Source organism: Rutilus rutilus, assembly GCF_951802725.1.
Source record: "Rutilus rutilus genome assembly, chromosome: 16".
Lineage (NCBI taxonomy): Eukaryota > Metazoa > Chordata > Actinopteri > Cypriniformes > Leuciscidae > Rutilus > Rutilus rutilus.
In genome coordinates, this window is record NC_140224.1 from 5046220 (window position 1) to 5067505 (window position 21286).

Below are 21286 nucleotides of genomic sequence, written 5' to 3' on the forward strand. Positions count from 1 at the left end.
AGCATCTCTGCTGACTGTCCCAGGATGAGCCAGTTATTTGATAAAGCTGCTCTGCTCGGCTTTGTTTTAAGGACTTGATGAGTATTTGTCTTGGCATTGTTGCTATGGTGACCACCCCTTCTCTCGTCATAGCCCCCTTTAACGTTTAACCCCCAGCGCTAAGAAAAGAGCTAGAGAGGGATGGAGAGATGGTGGGGTGGGGGGCTAGTTAAAAAAATGCATGCCCTAAAGCTTTATGAATCTCAGCAAGAAATTACACGCGCGCGCGCATACACACATACACAGGCTTGTTCTCACAAATACAAATCTGAATCTAATGTATTATTTTTTATATATTGTTTTATTAATAATGTTAAAATTAACAGTAAATAAATATTTACTTACCATTTCTGAGGGTGGCATCGTACCCCAGTCTTTATGATATTTAAAAAGAAAAAGTGTAAAAAATAATTATGTAATATTGTGTATAATAATTTGATAATATTGGTATTAGTATAAATAATTATACAATATTAAAATTAACAATAATTATTATTATTAAAACAAATCTATTAATTTACTTACTTGTCAGCTTATGGGTCTAACTTAAATTTTCCACTTAAAAAAAAATATATATATATATAAAAAAAAAAACATATAGGCTACTGTACATATGTCACTCACAGAAGGGATCAGACAGATGGTAAGGTGAAATGGTTTATTCAAGTAAAAGCAGAGTGATGGGTCAACAGCAGGAACCAGACGAAGGAGACTTGACTAGCGATGACTGAAGTGGAAACTCGGTGCAGGTGAAGGATGACCAGAAAACTGGATAGGGATGACGGACAGGAGCCAGACGTAAGACATAAGACTTGACAATCTCAGGTGAGTGTTCAGGTTAGAAGTCTGACTGTTTACAGTAACATTGACGAGACCAGACACTGATGTGAGGGTGATGCAGGTTGATATAGGCTGTGTTGATGAGGGAGTGCAGGCGCAGGGAATCAGTATCTGGTGATGATCAGCAGCAGGTGTGGTGATGGCTGAGTGAAGGTGGCGACCAGAAGGGATGCTGGGAAATGTAGTGCAGACAGGTTACAGAGTTGGTGACTGTGACAACATACATCATGACATTACCATACACAGTCAAAATAATAATAATAATAATAATTGTTATTAAAAATAATAATTCAAAACATTTATTTATTTATTTACTAGCTATTTCTTAGGGGTCATCTTACACCAAGTGTCTAACTTTAAAATAAATAATAATAAATAAAAAAAACTCCCTATTGTTGTCTTTTTTTTCCCTTCACAACCTCTCTCTTATTACTTATTTTATTCTTTATATTTTATTTTAGCACTTTAGAGCACAGCATATGATTCTAAATATAACTGCTTAATAAGGAAGAGTGTATGAGAGAGACAGGGAGGTAGGGGATGTAAAGTCTTGTCAACTGGAAATAAAGTAATGTGGCATCTCCATGTTCTCCAACCTAAAGACACACACACACACACACACACACACACACACACACACACACACACACACACACACACACACACACACACTAATAAACAGGGTTTATTTACCCTCATCCAACTCTCATTGTGCTCTTATTCCTTCCTCAACATATAATTAGAAAATTTCACACAATTCTCTCTTCTTGCTGTTGTAATCTATCTCTCAATATGTTTTTTCCTCTTTTGGAAAGGCACAGAAATGGTTTCATGGATTTAGATTTTTTTGTTGTTGATTTTTTTTACAATGTCTTAATGTATTTGATTTGTCTTAATGAATCTGCTGATTGTATTTACACTTCAAAATTCATAAAAGTTGTGTTCATTTGTGAAGATTATCATGATGAACAAAACGTGTAAGAATCATAAGCTTTTGTTTGCCACAGATCTTATTTTCTGCAATTATCCAAAAGCTAATGGAAAAATCCTATTGGTTTTTTTGTCGAGGGCACCAGGGTAATGCTAACTTCCGGATTGACCTAAAAACACGCTAACCCTACAGTAGTGTGTCTGTATTAACACAGGCATCATCTTTCAGAGGGGTAAAGTGCAATTGGACTAGACTATTTACAGCACTATTTAGAAATGTTCACATTAAATCAGTATTTATTATTTATACGTCAACGACCTCACATTTCCCTCCCAAATCCCACTTTTCTTTTAACGTGTGCAAGCTAATTAATATTAAACTGTGCTCTTTGCTGCCATTCCCCTCTTCGTCTTTATCATCACTCCATTATCTCTCGAGGGTTTTTGCTGCTCTCTCTCTCGCTGGCATTAAGTTCAAACTTGACACTGATGTTGACTCGCTGTGTCACTCTTTTCTCTCTCTCTCTCTCTCTCTCTCTCTCTCTCTCTCTCTCTCTCTCTCTCTCTCTCTCTCTCTCTCTCTCACTCACTTCCTGGACAATTGTGCCTGCAGATGCATCTCTCTGTCACTCCATGCACACAGGTCATTGTTAACAAAGCAAGTGGGAAGTACACCTAAATAACACTTCAAATAGAGGGATAATATTGTGGACACGCTGCTCGTAATGTAACAACTGGTGAGTCAGATTTGTACTTTGTACTTTCTTATAATTGTATTAACTGCTGCACTGAATCCACAAATGTTGGTAAAAACAACAGTCAGAGCATCTGAGTAACAGAATTCAAGCTTTATCTTTGAACATGGGCTAGTTTTTCTCAGAGTACACTGTAAACAAAATGTTTGTTAATGTTTAGCTACCAAAAATAAAATAACACCGTTAGAACCTGTAAAGAAACCTTAAAATATCATATCATATGTAATTTTACTGTCATGCTCATATACTGTCAAATATATGTTTTTAAATTAAAACCTGTATAATTATAAATAAAAACTTACTGTATAATTTACAGTGAAAACCAATAAAAAGGATGTTCCCATAAGTCCATGCATGACACATATGGTTATATTTTAAATGAATAATTACGTTTCTTCTTATTTTTGTTATCCGTAATGGTCATTAGGGTGTTATGTTGTTGTTAGAGAATGTTTATTGCATTTATAGTAAAGCCACTTATGATCAACTCTGATTTATCATGTGGCTTTCTAATTTACCAGCTGTATTATCATTTATTATTTTAAGATAACAAGCATGTTTTGGCTATTTATTTTTTACTGTGAATTTATGGCATCCAGGTGACAGTTTTTACAGCAAATGTAATGGGATATTTAGGTTTATTTTTAAAAGTAAATTTCTGTCAGCTTAAAAAAAAAGCGATTGAACATTTTCTCTGTTATTGCCCAGGAAAAAGATACAGGTCATTGAGCACTTGTGTTATTATGGGAACTATAGAAACCTGCTATAAAGAAAGCCATTAAGAAAAGACAATTTTAGACATTTCAGATTTAAAAAAAAAACTAAATCTAAATAATAAAAAAGAGCCACAAAATAATTTGTGTAAAGGCAGAAATGTAAAAGGAAACTTTATTAGAATCTGCCTTTATTATATCGTTATATCGTATATGCATGTCAGTGTGTTTTTGATCTGGGCAAGCAAAGGACAAGGAGAAGTGAATTAAAATGCAACACAAAACATTAATTAAACAACTGAAGCAAAGAAGGCAAAACATAAAGCGTAATAATTTCACATTATGTATGATGGGCGCTTTCAATACACACTTCGTGCGAACCAGTGATTCACATTTCACAGCTCGTATCAAACTATCAAAGTCACGTGATTTCAGTAAACCCTTCGTTACGTCATAACTATTTCGAAACATTTCGCAATCACAATGGGTCGCCGCAATGAACCCATGAACCATTGTCTATGTTTGTTGTTGTTGTCATATGAATAAAACATAAAATATTTTAGTTACTTATTGGACTGATTAAAGGATTAGTTCACCCCAAAAATGAAAATTTCCTAATAATTTACTCACCCCATGCCATCCAAGATATCCATGTCTTTCTTTCCTCAGTTGGAGAGAAATTATGCTTTTTGAGGAAAACATTTCTGGATTTTTCTTCTAACAACGGACTTCATTGATTACCATCGTTTTTAAGTCCAAATCAATGCAGTTTCAAAAGTCTTTGAACTGTTTAAACGGGCTGTACCCGATCACAGCTGAAGAAGAGGTTGTTATCTAGCGAAACAATAGGTCATTTTCAATTAAAAAAATAATAATTTATAGACTTTTTACCTTCAATAGTTCGGATTGAGCTGATCAACAAACGGACAGGGAACTACGTCATCACGTTGAAAGGTTACGCCTTACATTCAAAGCTCTCCATACATTATTCCACAATTTAAAAAAAATAAATAATTATAATAATTTGGTTTGCAAAAAGGTGTTTTTATATGACGGTTTTCGTTGCATTTACGCCGTTTTGACCAGCAGGAGTCACCGGCAGGTGGCGTTTCGAGCGCTTCGAAACAGTGAATCATGATTCAATTGATTCAAATTTTCGAAAAGCTTCGTTCCTCCCATAACTACCAAACAAAGGACTGAACAAATATGACAACTTGAACATAACAAGAATCAGGTGTTAGTAACGAACAGGCAATGCCGGGAATGTAGGGATCAAAGGAAATAAACAAAAACAAGCACATACAAACTAAAAGTCTGGTAACACTTTACATAAGGTCCCATTAGTTAACATTAGCCTACTAAAAGCATTAACAAATATGAGCTAACAATGAACAATATATTTTTACAACATTTATTAACCTTTGTTAATGTTAGTTCACAGTGCATTAGGCCTAACTAGGCTAATACTAACAGATACAACCTTTGATCTTAAAATGTATTAGTAAATGTTAATATCAATATTAATGCTGTATTGTTCATGATTAGTTCACGTTACCTAATGTAGCAAACTAATGTTAACGACAATTGTTAAGTGTTACCAAAAGTTCACAAAACTAAACACTGAATCTAAACTAAACGTTGCACCAATATCACATTCACACTGACAGAGCTTCTCTGTAATAATATGGAGGCATACAGTAAACACTCCTAATGTTAGATATTATAATATAGAAAAATATAAAAATAATACAAACCGTCTGTGATTATTAAAATGGTGCCGTGTAATTACAGACAGTGAACATGTATTATTTTTAATCCACATATTTCTTTCAAATGCACAAATCTGAACGGCACGCATATAAATAAATCAATACTGCTACAGTGTACTATCAACTTCATGTAACAGACTCTTTCTTTATATGTATAGAATGATGGTACTGTAGTTCACTTTAATGTGTGTGAACTCATGCTTCATCCTCGCACAATTTGATACTCTGTCTCCGTTGTTCAGGGTCAAAGGAGAGTCTAAATTAAATCGAAACAGTCTCTTTCCATTCTGAGGCTGTAGTGGGCAAGCGCATGATGTTTGAGAGGTTAACCATGCTGAATCTCCAGAACACTTCAAACTGGAGTGGATCCAATGACTGGTACCATCAGCAGAGCAACGGTCCCAGCCAGCAGCACAGCACGGGTGAGAGGAGCTAGGCCTGGTTGAAAACACTGTTTTACCTCCTCTAGGCCATATTAGATGGCCTAGATTATATATACATACTATATATACATTAAAATGTGTGCGTACAATTGTTCGTTTAAAAATGAGTAATTTAAACCAACCTTCCTACCAGTTAAAATGTAAGATTATTTATTGGTATAGTACTTTTGGTTACATAAATCCCATACTTCTGCTATTTCTTGGTTTAGATGCTTTAATGTTATTGTAAAATAGTAAAATGTCAAATCAAGTCACATTTATTTTCTGCGATGAAAATTCCACACACACCCATAAACCATGTTTTTGAAAATGTATGTTTCTAATAAGTAACTAGATAAGGCAGTTTGGGGTGTGAGTGTGTGTAGTTTACATTGTATAATGTCAAAGTATCGCCAAGTTATGTTTACCACAGGCTTTATTTTACTCATAAATTGAAAAAATCCTTTATAAAACCCCGTAGGAAAATCTTGAGGGATCCAGGGGTGAATTAGACTTCCGGGTTTTGACGTCATACCTGCACCAGATTGTTTCAAAGTAGATTCACATTAATAAACAGAAAAATATCAGTGCAAAATTTGTCAATTATGAAACAAATTCAATTTAATCTGTAAAGCAGAAGAAGACAATAGAGTTGCTATTCAGCTCAGGTCAGTTCAAACAACAGTGTCAACGTTACAAAGTTACTGTCATTATCCAGCTCCTCAGCAAATGAAAATATATTCTAAAAACATTTAGCTAAAGTTCCCATGAAATTATGAAAACGGTATTACCGTACCTAAACATCCATTTTCAAAATGTTTTTTTTTCTTGGTGATATGAATGTTTAGGAAACATTGCATTTTATCATAATGCAAACATTGTTCTCTGAACATTCTAAAACAAATAATATTGAAATAATATTTCGTTCAATGAATGATGTAGGCCTATGAATAATGTTTTTTTGTGCTAACATTTTGAGAACAATATTAATGACCACATTATTTTGAATGAACATTGTTTTAACATTACTGGAAGAATAATTTTGAGAGAAAGTTCCCTGTTGGCTGGGCCAATTCAGTTCAAAATTTGTTCTCATCCAATAGTGTCAGTGACGTTAAATCGATAATAATGCTTAATATTATCTGTCTTTTAATCCCCAACGGAGCAAGCCAAAGTGGCTATGAACTAATGATTATTCTTAAGAATTCATAAAACCACACTTTCAGCTTTGTGAGGTCAGCAGTGCACCGAGCAATTGACTTAGATCTTTCTAAACATTTAAGTATTTCTGTTATACGTTCTCGATCGGTAACGGTTTTTGTTCCGTTTCAGATGACTGCCTGGTGGACATGGATGGGCGGATGGCAGGAAGAGGAGGACACGTAGAAAGAGTTGAAGGAGAAGAGTCTCAACTGAGGCTGCAGTTAAAGAGAAAACTTCAGCGCAACAGAACCAGCTTCACAACAGAGCAGATCGAGGCCTTGGAGAAAGGTGAGAAAATGGATGAAAAAAACGTACAAAAGCTGTGACTTAGAGGATACCTTTAAAAAGGTTCTAATATGTTCCATTTAGGGACTAATATATACACTTTTGGTACCAATATGCACCTTTGAGGTACTAATGTGCACTCTTTACGGACAAAGGTGTAACTTTTGAAAGGGTTCAAAAGTTGTTGTTTTTTTCTGAGAATGTGACATTTATTTTATAGAAAGATTTAAGTACTCTCAACTACTAAACTTCATCTAACAGAGTTTGAGAGAACACATTATCCGGATGTTTTCGGACGAGAGCGACTTGCAAACAAAATCGACCTTCCAGAGGCACGGATACAAGTAAGTTACTGTCCTGGAATAGAATAAAATGCTGGGATAGATCATTTCATATATTCTTTCTCTGGACCTTGATCGACAGGTGTGGTTTTCCAATCGAAGAGCCAAATGGAGGCGCGAGGAGAAGCTGCGAAACCAGAGGCAGTCTAGAGGCGGGACGTCCTGTGCTCAAACACACGCTCCACTGAACACATCCTTTAATTCATCCGTCTATCATCATCATCCGCATGGCAACAGCGCAGGTGAGAACGGACATTGGAAAATTTGCATAATGTACTAGCCGGTTAGAATAGGATTCCCCCCCCGCATATGAATTCAACTCAAATTACATCAATTCATACTTTTCATACTTAAACTAAATTGTACAAAACTTTACCTAACTAAATTGTTATTTATTTACTTTTAGGATTTTTTAATTGTGACTTTGAAGAAATTAAAATTGAATTTTGGTTATACTTACATAATTCCCATACTTGTTATTGTAAAATAGTAAATTAATTCTATGAAATAATGATTATTCTTAAGAATTGTTATGTACTCATTAATGCTTGAGGTAATCTGTACTGCATACCGCACTATGATGTTTTTTACTATTCTTCTTTTATGTGTGTGAGACTGAATTTATGTTTCTGATTAACGTCAAAACATTTCGAGGAAACCCTGTGCTTAAACGTTTGAAATTAATTTTTGTACCTGCATACATTTATTTACATAACTCACATTTATAATATGTTTTTTTATACTTTTCAAAATGGTAATGACTTTGAAGAAGCTAACATTTATCTACATAAATCCTGTATTTCATTTGCATTCTTCCATGGTTTTGATGTTTTAATAATGGTAAGCTGTAGTGCATACTGTACTTGGCGCTGAGAATATAATGCTTCTTTATTTGTGTGTGTTTAGCATCCATGATCAGTCAGAGTGACACAGCTCTCTCCAGTTATAACTCTCTCTCAGTCTATACTGGGCTCCAGGTGAGACTGCTCATTTCATGAGATTCATATTCATATTTAGCAAACCATTGCAATGCCAGTTTATACTGCATGTACTTGTGTGCTGTTATGTATTAGTGCCCTCTCCTGGTGACAATGGAACTGTTATCAGTGAGCACTAAACATCTGTGTACTCACACCAGAATACTGGCTGACTTACTGAAGATGCACTGCCTGCTATTTTCTAAAAAATAAGCAAAATGTTACGCTTTATTCAACGATTAAGGTTTCAAAGAGTACTGCATTGTCACATGACATCGAGTTATTTTTTATTTAAACATCGTTATTTTACATTTTTCTTTCAATATTGCATAAAACGTATTAACTTTTATCAATCGGATCAATTAATGAGTACAGAAAAAGATTAACCTGTTAACTGTCACCCCCCTTTTTGACCATAGATCTGAACTTAACTTAATACATAAAAAAACTTTTTAAAAAACACTCACCGGAAAGAAATGAAAAATAATTTGGTCCCTAAAATTGCTAGAAAGTCAAAGCCACATGTCTAACCAAGTTGTATTCTGATTTTGAAGTTGATGTCAAAAGAAATTGAGCCTGCTAAAAGGTTTTAAAGTAGCCTACTGTTTCCATAACACAATGGCCAATTTTGAGTGAAATTTGAGATTTCGAATGATACCACATGTACAGTACCAGTCAAAAGTTTGGAAACGTTACTATTTTTAATGTTTTTGAAAGAAGTCTCTTATGCTCATCAAGCCTGCAGTTAAAAAAAAAAAAACAGTAAAATTATGAAATATTATTACAATTTAAAATAATGGTTCTCTTTTTTAATATATTTTAAAATTTAATTTATTTTTGTGATGCAAAGCTGAATTTTCATCAGCAAGTACTCCAGTCTTTGGTGTCTTATGATCCTTCAGAAATCATTCTAATATGATGATTTGATACTCAGTTATTATCAATGATGGAAACAGTTGTGCTGTTTAATATATTTTTTTGGAATACTTTTTTCAGGATTCATTGATGAGTAAAACGTTAACAGCATTTATTCATAAAATCAGCATTTATTCAAAATAAAAACATTTCTAACAATATAAATCGTTACCATCACCTTTTATCAATTGAACGCATCCTTGTTGAATTAAAGTACTAATTTCTTAAAAAAATAAATAGTTATTGTTCCCAAACTTTTGAACGGTAGTGTATATTGTTACAAAAGATTTCTATTCTAAATAAATACAGTTCTTTTTAACTTTTTATTCATCAAATAATCCTGAAAAAAGTATCTCAGGTTATAAAAAAATATTAAGCAGCACAACTGTTTCCAACATTGATCATAAATCAGCATATTAGAATGATTTCTGAAGGATCATAAGACACCAAAGACTAGAGTACTTGCTGATGAAAATTCAGCTTTGCATCACAAAAATAAATTACATTTTAAAGTATATTAAAAAAGAGAACCATTATTTTAAATTGTAATAATATTTCATAGTTTTTTTGTTTTTTTTTTAACTGCAGGCTTGATGAGCATAAGAGACTTCTTTCAAAAACATTAAAAATAGTAACGTTTCCAAACTTTTGACTGGTACTGTATGATAGGGAAGAAAGGCAATAAAAAAAAAGCAAGACAAGAGTCCCGCTACTATTGGGACACTAACAATTACCAGGATAGTTAATCTCACTGGAAATGGATTTGGAAGGTCGAGTTGAGTGCATTTTCATTGTGGGACATGCAGTTCTTATTTTTGTACATTTTGGCAAATATAGTTGTATAGTGATATATTATAGTATGTATACTGTGTGCAGAGTATATACGAGTACTATGCTTCTGTTCTTCAATGCATTTGAACACTATTTTAAATGAATGCTTTTTTTCCATACACTGTGTCTGGGTGTTGTTGTCTCCCTCTACTGGTGTTTTGTGTGCAGTCTGCTTCATCTCCATCTTCCTCCTCGTACTCCTGCATGCTGTCTCCGTCCCCGTCATACTCCTCTCCTCATCTGACAGCTCCTCCTTCAACCAACACCAGCACAGGTCAGTCTGAGAGCTGGTCCAAGATCCTAACAAAATCTTTTACTTTTATTTGCATTATTTATTTACTTATTATAAATATACTTATGACTTATTTTTACATATTATTTACTTAATGATTTACTTATTATTTACTTTTTACTTATTACTCACATATTATTATTACAATCTTTTTTTATTTATTATATATATTTTTTTTACTATACCATGGTCTGTCTGAATACTCAATTCTGATTGGTTGGAACTAGGTATGCAATGAAACCGTTTAATGTACAGGTAGTTCCATTCAGTTTAATCACATTCTATATTAATCACTGTTTTCACTGAAGTGCACACACTCGTACTCGTGATCACGACGCACACACACACACACACACACACACACACACACACACACACACACACACACACAAACATGCTGCCCCACAACTTTTATTAATAAAATAGCTTCACTACTGAATCGCTACATTATATTTCTCAGCAACGAGGGGGTTTCATCGCTGGTTTTGAAGTAATTAAACTTACAGCTTCGTTGTTAATAGAGAGAGACTCTGAGACATCACTCTCTCTCTCTCTCTCTCTCTCTCTCTCTCTCTGAGTTGTCAATGCTGGCAAATGATCAGGTATAAGTGAGATAATCCGTGGATTCAAAAAAGAAGGAATAATAATAAAAAATGTAATTAATAAAGGATTTTTTAAATATTTAAATGATTAAATACATTATTAATGTTAATAAAACAAAATCATATTAATTATCAAATCACCAAACACATAAAATTAAGAGTCAACAACAGATCTTTTACTGTACTTTGCTTAGCCATATTGTGATGTGAAAAACACACTAGACAAACACGCTTAAACTAGAAAGACCAAAGTAATGGATTTTGATTGTTCACTATTGTTGAGTGACGTGCGGACAACCGAAACCCTGATGAGACTGAAAATTAAATGGCACGAGCTCGTGCTTAAATGAAAAAGCAATTAAAAAATAATAGTAAAAATGTAATTAATAATTGATTTGAATATTTCAACATTTATTTATTTAATTTTGAGTAATTTGTCCTTCCATAATTATTTACTTATTACTCACTTATTTCTATATTTTATTACATATTTATTTACTTATTATTTACTTGTTGATATCACTGTTTTAACACATTACATTTTCCTCCTTATTCTGCTTTAGGTCTGATTTCTCCAGGTGTTTCTGTACCTGTCCAGGTACCGGGAAATGATCAAAATATGTACTGGGCCAGACTGCAGTAAGAAAAGGGGAGGGAGATTTTGCTTTAGAATATTAAATATTTATGTTTACAAAAGGTAAAAAACAAAAACCTTTAGAACAAATTGTTCTCAACTCAAAGGAAAGCGATCCTCTAATGGTTGAACCTAAAAAACAAAACTCATTATTATTTTAGCCATATTTTTTTTTAGATCTAATGTGTCATATTGTTTTCCATCCAATTATAGACAATCAGGAATGTATATGATTTATGTGATGATGCATTGTGCGATGACTTTTTAGAATTCTGACTCTGAGTTCCTGTGAGCAACTTCTCTAAACTGGGAAGAATTGTATGTTTTTTTTAAGAACATGATTCTGGTTTCATTTTCTTTTATAATTCCTCAATTCTCCACTGTAATCTCACTCATTATAGGCATTCTTTTGTTGTGATCATTTTCATAATCAGATATATGATAACACTCAGTAAGCTTGAGACAATCAAGGCAGGGACTGAGACTCAGTCATGTGATTTGCACTCAAGACCAGTGGACAAATCAATGATTTAAAAAGCCGTCAGCAAAGCGAGGGTTTAGTATGCAACATTTTTTGCCAAAACAATCTCCAGCATAAAGCTCATCTGCAAATCCAAAGTGTTTTTGTTTAAATACAGTAGTGTTGTGTTCAGTTTCTCTTGTGTTCTTCATTTCTTTGTTCAAATTTATATTGTCATACAGCATATTTATGAGGAAATATGTCTGAATATTGGGAAACTATATCTGTACTTGTGGGTGGGTGGGTGTGTGTGAGAAAGAGTGAAACCACTTCTGTCTTCATTCTTGTTTAATTTAACTAACACACGCACGCGCGCACACACACACACACACACACACACACACACACACACACACACACACACACACACACACACACACACACACACACAGACTTTGCTTACAAAATACATTTCCATGAAAAGTTGAACTGAAAAAATTAACAGAACGTCTTTGTATGTCTACCTTTTTCTTTAATGTCAACAGCATCTTCTTTAAAAAAAAGTCCTAAAATATTGTTTATTATAAAGAAATAAAAAAACAGGTTGTGAATGTTCACTTGCTCCAGTCAATCCTTTTCATGTATGCATTAAACCCTTTAATAAAACATTTATCTTGCAATCATGTAGTACTGTGATTTGTAATAGTCTGAAATGCAAAATATAGCATCATCCCAAATGAATGACCATAATTATTTTAGTTAATTTAACCAAATAATTAAATATGAAAATTAATATTTTTTGTGCATATTTTTTTGTTCGTGGTTTTACTTCCATAAGGGACACTGACTCAGGGCCGGTTCTAGACATTAGGAGGCCCTAGGCAAAATTCATGTTGGAGGCCCCCCATAGGGTGTTTCGGGTCTTTGATCTTCAGACACCCTCACCTGGGCGACCCAACCGGGGTTGATCAGGCCCTGGTTTGTGTCCAAGCAGCGCGCTACTCCATACTTCTTCCCTTTTGATCCACAACCACCTAGAGGCTTTTTCGGCGGCCTCACTGATGTTTTTGGTGGCTCTTCTTTCACGCAACCCTCTGATGCCAAGGAGTCTGAATGCCCGATGCACAGATTGACTTAGAAAGCCCCTGCAGCCCACTTCTATTGGCTCACAGCGGGCCCTCCATCCTCTCCCTCTGCATGCCTCAACCAGCTCAAGATATTTGGCCTTCTTCCTTTCGTAAGCTTCCTCCATCCTGTCCTCCCAGGGGACAGTAAGCTCCAATAGCACAACTTGCTTTGTTGAGTCAGATGTTAAGACCAGATCTGGCCTCAGTGACGTCCTTGCTATGTGCTCTGGGAACTTTAACTGCCTCCCAAGGTCCACATGCAACTGCCAGTCACGGGCCATGGCTAGCAGTCCAGTTGAGGCCTTACGTTCTCCCTGAGGTTTCTCCCCTGCCCTGACAAAGGAAATGTTGTGCCTCACTGGGACTTGATGTTTAGACTCCCGGATTGCGGTGCAGATGGTGTCTGCTACTGCCTTCAGCACCTGGTTATGGCGCCACGTGTACCTCCCCTCTTCCTAGTGCTTTAGGGCAGCAGCTCAGGACGTGCTCCAGAGAACCATAAGCTGGGCACAGAGGGCATGTTGGTGTTTCTGCTAGGCCCCAGGTGTGAAGGTTAGATGGACTTGGGAGGACATCATACACCGACTGGATCAGGAACTTAAGTCTTGCGGGTTCAGACTTCCATAGTTCTGTCCAGGTGATCTTCCGGGCAGATGCATGATTCCAATTGGCCCAGGCTCCTTGCTGGCGCATTGCCACGGTCCTACTGAGGCGTTCCTCCTCCACCTCTGCACGAATCTCTCCCTGCACGATCTGGCGTCTCTCTCGTCCTTGGGCTTTGTCGTAGCGTGGTTTTGTGTTGCTACCTAGACCAGCTCTACCAACTGCCACAGAGCCAACTAAGACACTATGTCTCAGTCTCTTCTGCCTGGTCGACTGCCTCTTGCGCTCGCCATTTCCTCCCAGTTCTGACCGTGATGCCGGCGGAAGAGACTCTGATGTCAGCAGAGTCTCTGTAAAGCAACACCTCCCTGGCTCTGGTGACTTTGAACTCCTCGGTCAGGCAGTAAAGGGAAGCTGCAGCTTGTTGTTGTGCCCATACAGAGCAATGCTGCTCAGGCTCTTCGGCAAACCCAGCCATCTACGCAGGTATTGGCTGATATTGCGTTCAAAGCCCTCCACACTGAATACTGGGACTTCGTAAATCAGTAGTGGCCACAGGAGTCTTGGCAGGATACCATGCTGGTATATCCATGCCTTGAACTTCCCCGGAAGACCGGACTTGTCCACCGCCGATAGCCAAGTCTTCAGCTCCATGTGGGCTGCCTCCACCGCTGCCTTGTCCTTCAGGGTGCTGTCGAAGATCTTCCCTAGGCTCTTCACGGGCTTCTCTGACACTGTCGGAATAGTGACTCCATCCACATAAAAGCGGTGTTTGTCCTCCACTCTCCCCTTTCTCAGGACCAGGGATCTGGACTTGGCTGGCTTGAACATCATTCTTGCCCATGCCGTGCAATTATTATTAAATGTTAGAAATGGTGCTTAACATTTATTTTATAACCTGTGATACTTTTTTCAGGATTTTTTGATTATTAAAAAGTTGTTTTAAAAAAGTCTTCACTATCACTTTTTATATATTTAACACATCCTTGCTGAATATTCCTGGGTTTTTTATGTATTTTTGATCAAATAAATGCAGGCTTGTAGAGCATAATAAGAAACTTCTTTCAAAAACATTAAAAATAGTAATGGGTCCAGACTTTTTACCGGTACGGTATGTACATATTAATCAAACTTTATTTAAGGTAGGCTAATCTCTTTTTTGTTTAATGAAGATGTTATTATTGTTGTTGTTGTTGTTATTTTGCTGTTTTATTCAATTTATTCACAGTTCCAGAATACCACTTCAGTAGATGAACATAGGCCTAAGTGCTTTTATCATTTTTTTCATAGCTGCGGTATGAGCAGGATTTTTCCCTCCCATTTAAAGGAGTCATAATGTAGAAATTTCACTTTTCCACGAGAATCAATGTATGTTATGATTGCATAATGATTATACACTGGCCGGGAAGCCGATATTTAAAAGTGAAGCGTTTGTTTACCTCAGGGTTTGTAAAATAGGCCACGTGCACGCGCACGAAAAAACGTGATTTTGATTTCTTCCCCCTCTTGACGTCAAGACGGGGGAGGATATACCAAATATGGACACCGCAAACCTATGCCGGGGGAAGCCCGCCCCTCTCCCCCTCTCCCCCTCTCCCCCTCAGATTCAGTTTAGTCGACTCGAGAAAGATGGAGAAACCGAGTGCACACCTGAGATGCTCTGTGGTTGACTGCCACAAACAACATGCAAATGTGTTTTATCTACCAAAAACGGACGAAACTATCAGGGAACAGTGGAGGAAATTCATTTTTAATGACGCTGTCCCAACAACTCTTTCAAGTGGCGTATCGTTAGGTGTGTGCGCTAAACATTTTACACCGGAATCATTTACAAATCTGGGGCAATATCAGGCGAACTTGGCCTCGAAGCTCCGTTTGGGAAAAGTTGCCATCCCAACCATCAGGGACTTGCCAGAAATTGAAAAGGTAAGACTGTGTTTTTATTGCTCTACTGTGGTTAACAAATAGCAGCTAACTGCTAATGCGGCTATTGTATGTAACGTTACCTTCGAGGTAAACACGGGGAATGGACTCTACGAATGCTAGCCACATCTTTCCACTTTGTTTTACACTAGCAGCTACAGTAGTGACGGTACAGGAGTCCATGCTCAGTGGCTAAAACTGTTTAAATGCAAGTATGAAAACAATATACCACTAAACATTATTAGCCAAACTCATGCAAAACATGCAGTTTGAAAATAGCTTTCAGTTAGTGGGGCTTCTGTAAGAATGTATCTGGAAATGGTGTATTTTTTCTACGACCAATCAACGCGCCCCTCATTTGCATTATTATAATGACCGTCCACGACAGCCAAAACATCGCATCAGATCTCGCGAGACAATAATGCCTTTAGAAATAAGGGTCTGAGGGGCTCTGTGTTGATTTTTTTTCCACTTTTCTTTTTTAGAAGTGCCTGAAAGACTATAATAGAGCATTGGGTATCCAAGGTAACACAACATAATGACTCCTTTAATCAATATTGACAGTAGTTGATATGATACACCACCTGTCAAAAAATGATTGATTGACAGGTGCCACGCCCCTTCCGGTGACAGATGTCCCGCCCTTCCGGTGACAGGTACCCGCCCCTTTTGGCATAGGATCAAAGGGATCAAAGAAGATGAGATGAGATCAAAGGAGATCAAAGGGCTTTTGAAGTGTTTTTGACAGCTAGTTTTGATTTTTGATTGACAGGTTGACAGTTAGTATGACTTTTGATTGACAGGTTGACAGTTAGTATGACTTTTGATTGACAGGTTGACATTTAGTTTCGGGTTTTGAAGTCTTTTGATGCCTTTTGATATGGACAGAAGGTTTTGAAGACACTGTGATTAAATAATTATGTCATGATATCTGACAGAAAGTCTGATTGTTTGATGCCTATTGATGCCTTTTGATATTGACAGAAAGTGTTATAACAATATGTCATGGTATCTGACAGCTAGTTTGATGCCTTTTGATATGGACAGAAAGTGTTATAACAATATGACATGGTATCTAACAGAAAGTTGAAGCCTTTTGAACATGACAGTTAGTCTGTGTGTGCGTGTGTTTTTGAAGCTGGTATCACAGGATCCTCCTATTCCTGAACGCATCTGGGCTGTAATGTGAAAACTGATAAGGATAAACTGTGGAAGTTTATCTCACACAAACGTTGAAAAACCATTCAGTTCTTTTAAAACAATATAAATAAAATGGTTATAATATAAAAATAAAGATCTTACTAAAACCTCACACCAAAAGTTTAAATAAAATGAGAGTCACAAAAAAAAGTCTCTCAAAGCACCGTCTCAAAACATAAGAAGCGCTCCTGTCTCTCTCTCTCTCTCTCTGTGTGTGTGTGTGTGTGTGTGTGTGTCACAGGATTCCCCCTGCCACCCTTTGCATTTGAGCTCTGACATCTGAAACGTACTGTTCAGACACTGTGATTAAACAATTTCATACAAAAAACATTCTATCCTTTAAAATAATTATCGTGCCAATTAAACTAAAGTTGAAAAACTTACTGTTCTCATGCTAATTTAACTAAGGTTGAAAAAACTATGGAAGTTTATCTCACACAAATGTTGAAAAGCCATTCAGTTCTTTTAAAAGAATATAAATAATATAAAATAAAGATCTTACTAAAACCTCACTCAAAAATTTTAAATAAAATGGAGTCACAAAAGATCACAGAGTGTTTACTGAAGCGCCTCTCCAGCACAGCCCCGGCCTGAGTGGTGCGCGCGCCCTCCGCATTCTGACATCCCCCTCCTTCTGCTCCTCCACATTCCAGAGCACAGTGATAGTGAGAAACAGAGATTTTATAAAATAATGTATATTTCACACAAATAATATAATATACAATAATATAAAATAACATCTTACTGAAACCAATTCTTTCAGTTTTAGATAAACAAAAGAATAAAAAATCATCTTACTTAAAACATTCTGTTCTTTAAAAGAATATAAATAAAGATCTTACTAAACCCTCACACAAAAAGTTGAAATAAATGTAGAACTATCCAGTTTAAATAAAATGGATTCACAAAAAAAAAAAAAAAATGCAATGAGTTAAATGTTTATAGAGTTGAAGAAAAAACATAGGCCTACATGTTATGAAACAATCAGTTAAATGTTTAGAGCAGGGGTGTCAAACTCATTTTCACTGAGGGCCACTTCAGCATTATGGCTGCCCTCAAAGGGCCGGTTGTAACTGTAAGACTTTTAAAATGTTAATATATTGTCTCTTTATTTGATTATTACTTATTTAAGTTACAAATATTGTATATGCATTTGCAGGGGTGTTTCTAGGGTTTAAAAACATCAGGGGATGAGCCTGAAACATCAGGGGCTGGGTAATAATGATTTGATACAGAGAATAATGTATTATTGTATATATGCAGGGGCAAACTGGCTCAAAAATTCAGCCTTGGCACTGTAGCCACACCAGCACACATTACCACACAGTCATGCATATTCAAATGTGAGGTAGTTAGGGGGGTTCGGGGACATGCTCCCCCGATAAAATTTGGATTTCTCTGACCTACATATGTAGGTATTTGTACCTTTTTTTCTGAGAGTGTAACTTGTAGGGTCTTTAACAAAAAAGTCTCCAAAATCAAGGAGGTCAAAGGGCATGCTTCCTGCTATAGTATCATCAGCTCTCCCCAAAGTCTATTCATACAGCCACCAGACAGACTGATTAAGGATAGTTTGGGAGTTACAAGTAAAAATGATCTTATACATCTTATACTTTGAATTAAGACGAGTAAAATTAAATATTCGCCATCTTGACTTATGCCGCGTCATGGACCACAGAGGCACATCGCGTCTCTGATTTTCCAAATGATACAAACTTAGTGTAAATAAGAGCAATGTAGAGTCCTCGGATTTCTTAAAAACAACACAACATCAAAACATTGTGACAAACTTTGACAACATGTTGTATGGACAAAAGATCTAAGATCTAAGACGCCTAAGCATACTTTTTTGCTTTATTTATTTCATTTTTGAAAAATGTACAAATGTAGTTAGTTTCTGTGATGGTCGTGTTTAGGTGTACATGATCGAATATGCAGTTACGGTACAAAAATCATTATGGCTATGGAAAGCCCCCACCATAAAAATTGAAACCCCAGCATGGACAAAAAAAATGCTGATTGAATCTTTTCATATAAATGAGATTTAAGACGACTAAGTACAGTTTTTTAACCATCTAAAGTTTTTGAACAGACATTGTTTAATAACAATTATACTTTAGGGTCACCGTTAAACAAAATCATTACAGTAATCTTCTAAAAGATAAATAGAAGATATGAATGTATTCAAACTTTTGATCATATAAATAAGATCATATTTAAACTTTTACGATTATGCTTTGAAATAAATTTAGTACGAACAAAACTTTGGCTCTGGAAAGGCGTTAGCAGACTAACATTACATACGCTGTGACATGATGCACATAGAGATTAGTTCATTTTTTAGAACCGTGTGTGTGCGCGCGTGCAATACAGCTTAGAAATGATATTAAATTATTTATTTATTTTATAGTTTTCTGTGATGGTCGTGTTTAGGTGTACATGATCGAATATGCGGTTACGGTACAAAAATCATCATGGCTATGGAAAGCCATCAAAATTGAAACTCCACACTCCAAATTATGATTGAATCTTTTCATATAAATGAGATTTAAGACAACTAAGTACAGTTTTTGAACAGACATTGTTTAATTACCATTACACAAAATCATTACAGTAATCTTCTAAAAGATAAATAGAAGATATGAATGTATTCAAACTTTTGATCATATAAATAAGATCATATTTAAACTTTTACGATTATGCTTTGAAATAAATTTAGTACGAACAAAACTTTGGCTCTGGAAAGGCGTTAGCAGACTAACATTACATACGCTGTGACATGATGCACATAGAGATTAGTTCATTTTTTAGAACCGTGTGTGTGCGCGCGTGCAATACAGCTTAGAAATGATATTAAATTATTTATTTATTTTATAGTTTTCTGTGATGGTCGTGTTTAGGTGTACATGATCGAATATGCGGTTACGGTACAAAAATCATCATGGCTATGGAAAGCCATTAAAATTGAAACTCCACACTCCAAATTATGATTGAATCTTTTCATATAAATGAGATTTAAGACGACTAAGTACAGTTTTTGAACAGACATTGTTTAATTACCGTTACACAAAATCATTACAGTAATCTTCTAAAAGATAAATAGAAGATATGAATGTATTCAAACTTTAAAGATTTTATTTAAACAGTCTTTTGTTTTTAAAAGATATCATTTAAACTTTTAAGATTATACTTCTCATAAATAAACTCAGCACCTGATATCCTGATCGCTGAATTTGTGTGACTCTCTGACACACACACACACACACACCCACACACACACACCCACACACACACACCCTTTGGCTGGTGCTTTTTGAAAGCTCCGCAGGTCAAACGCTGGTGTAAAGAGAGGCCAGAGGGCCCTGATTTCTAAACATGTAAGATGATTTTTTATTTTCGTGAACCCGTTTCATACATTGCGTTGTTTCATGAGCTGTATGTTTTTTCTTCAACTCTCTAAACATTTAACTGATTGTTTCATAACATGTAGGCCTATGTTTTTTCTTCAACTCTATAAACATTTAACTCATTGCATTTTTTTTTTTTTTGTGAATCCATTTTATTTAAACTGGATAGTTCTACATTTATTGCAACTTTTTGTGTGAGGGTTTAGTAAGATCTTTATTTATATTCTTTTAAAGAACAGAATGTTTTAAGTAAGATGATTTTTTATTCTTTTGTTTATCTAAAACTGAAAGAATTGGTTTCAGTAAGATGTTATTTTATATTATTGTATATTATATTATTTGTGTGAAATATACATTATTTTATAAAATCTCTGTTTCTCACTGTCACTGTGCTCTGGAATGTGGAGGAGCAGAAGGAGGGGGATGTCAGAATGCGGAGGGCGCGCGCACCACTCAGGCCGGGGCTGTGCTGGAGAGGCGCTTCAGTAAACACTCTGTGATCTTTTGTGACTCCATTTTATTTAAACTTTTTGAGTGAGGTTTTAGTAAGATCTTTATTTTATATTATTTATATTCTTTTAAAAGAACTGAATGGCTTTTCAACATTTGTGTGAGATAAACTTCCATAGTTTTTTCAACCTTAGTTAAATTAGCATGAGAACAGTAAGTTTTTCAACTTTAGTTTAATTGGCACGATAATTATTTTAAAGGATAGAATGTTTTTTTGTATGAAATTGTTTAATCACAGTGTCTGAACAGTACGTTTCAGATGTCAGAGCTCAAATGCAAAGGGTGGCAGGGGGAATCCCGTGACACACACACACACAGAGAGAGAGAGACAGGAGCGCTTCTTATGTTTTGAGACGGTGCTTTGAGAGACTTTTTTTGTGACTCTCATTTTATTTAAACTTTTGGTGTGAGGTTTTAGTAAGATCTTTATTTTTATATTATAACCATTTTATTTATATTGTTTTAAAAGAACTGAATGGTTTTTCAACGTTTGTGTGAGATAAACTTC

The 21286-nt window shown here is 35.6% G+C and overlaps 1 protein-coding gene across 3 annotated transcripts; it reads left to right on the top strand.

Moving 5' to 3' along the window:
• Nucleotides 1-2404: 2404 nt before the first annotated feature.
• On the top strand, nt 2405-12686 carry LOC311306503 (paired box protein Pax-6-like). 3 transcript variants are annotated; one of them, XM_084434938.1, is made up of 8 exons: nt 2405-2546; nt 5289-5468; nt 6801-6959; nt 7218-7300; nt 7380-7539; nt 8204-8274; nt 10189-10294; nt 11478-12686. In XM_084434938.1, exons 2-8 carry the CDS (start codon nt 5357-5359, stop codon nt 11555-11557), a joined length of 771 nt encoding a protein of 256 aa, XP_084291064.1. In that variant the 5' UTR covers nt 2405-2546; nt 5289-5356; the 3' UTR covers nt 11558-12686. The 3 variants fall into 3 exon arrangements, with proteins under 3 accessions (XP_084291064.1, XP_084291063.1, XP_084291065.1); XM_084434937.1 differs by lacking the exon at nt 11478-12686 and having other exon boundaries at nt 2408-2546; nt 10189-10534; XM_084434939.1 differs by lacking the exons at nt 5289-5468; nt 11478-12686 and having other exon boundaries at nt 2410-2546; nt 10189-10534.
• The last annotated feature ends 8600 nt before the right edge of the window (nt 12687-21286 follow it).

Coding starts and splice junctions, on each gene's coding strand:
- LOC311306503 (XM_084434937.1), top strand. CDS start 5,357: ATGATGTTTGAGAGGTTAACCATGCTGAATCTCCAGAACACTTCAAAC. Junction 7,540..8,203: donor TCCGCATGGCAACAGCGCAG/GTGAGAACGGAC, acceptor GTGTGTGTTTAG/CATCCATGATCAGTCAGAGT. Junction 8,275..10,188: donor CAGTCTATACTGGGCTCCAG/GTGAGACTGCTC, acceptor TTTTGTGTGCAG/TCTGCTTCATCTCCATCTTC.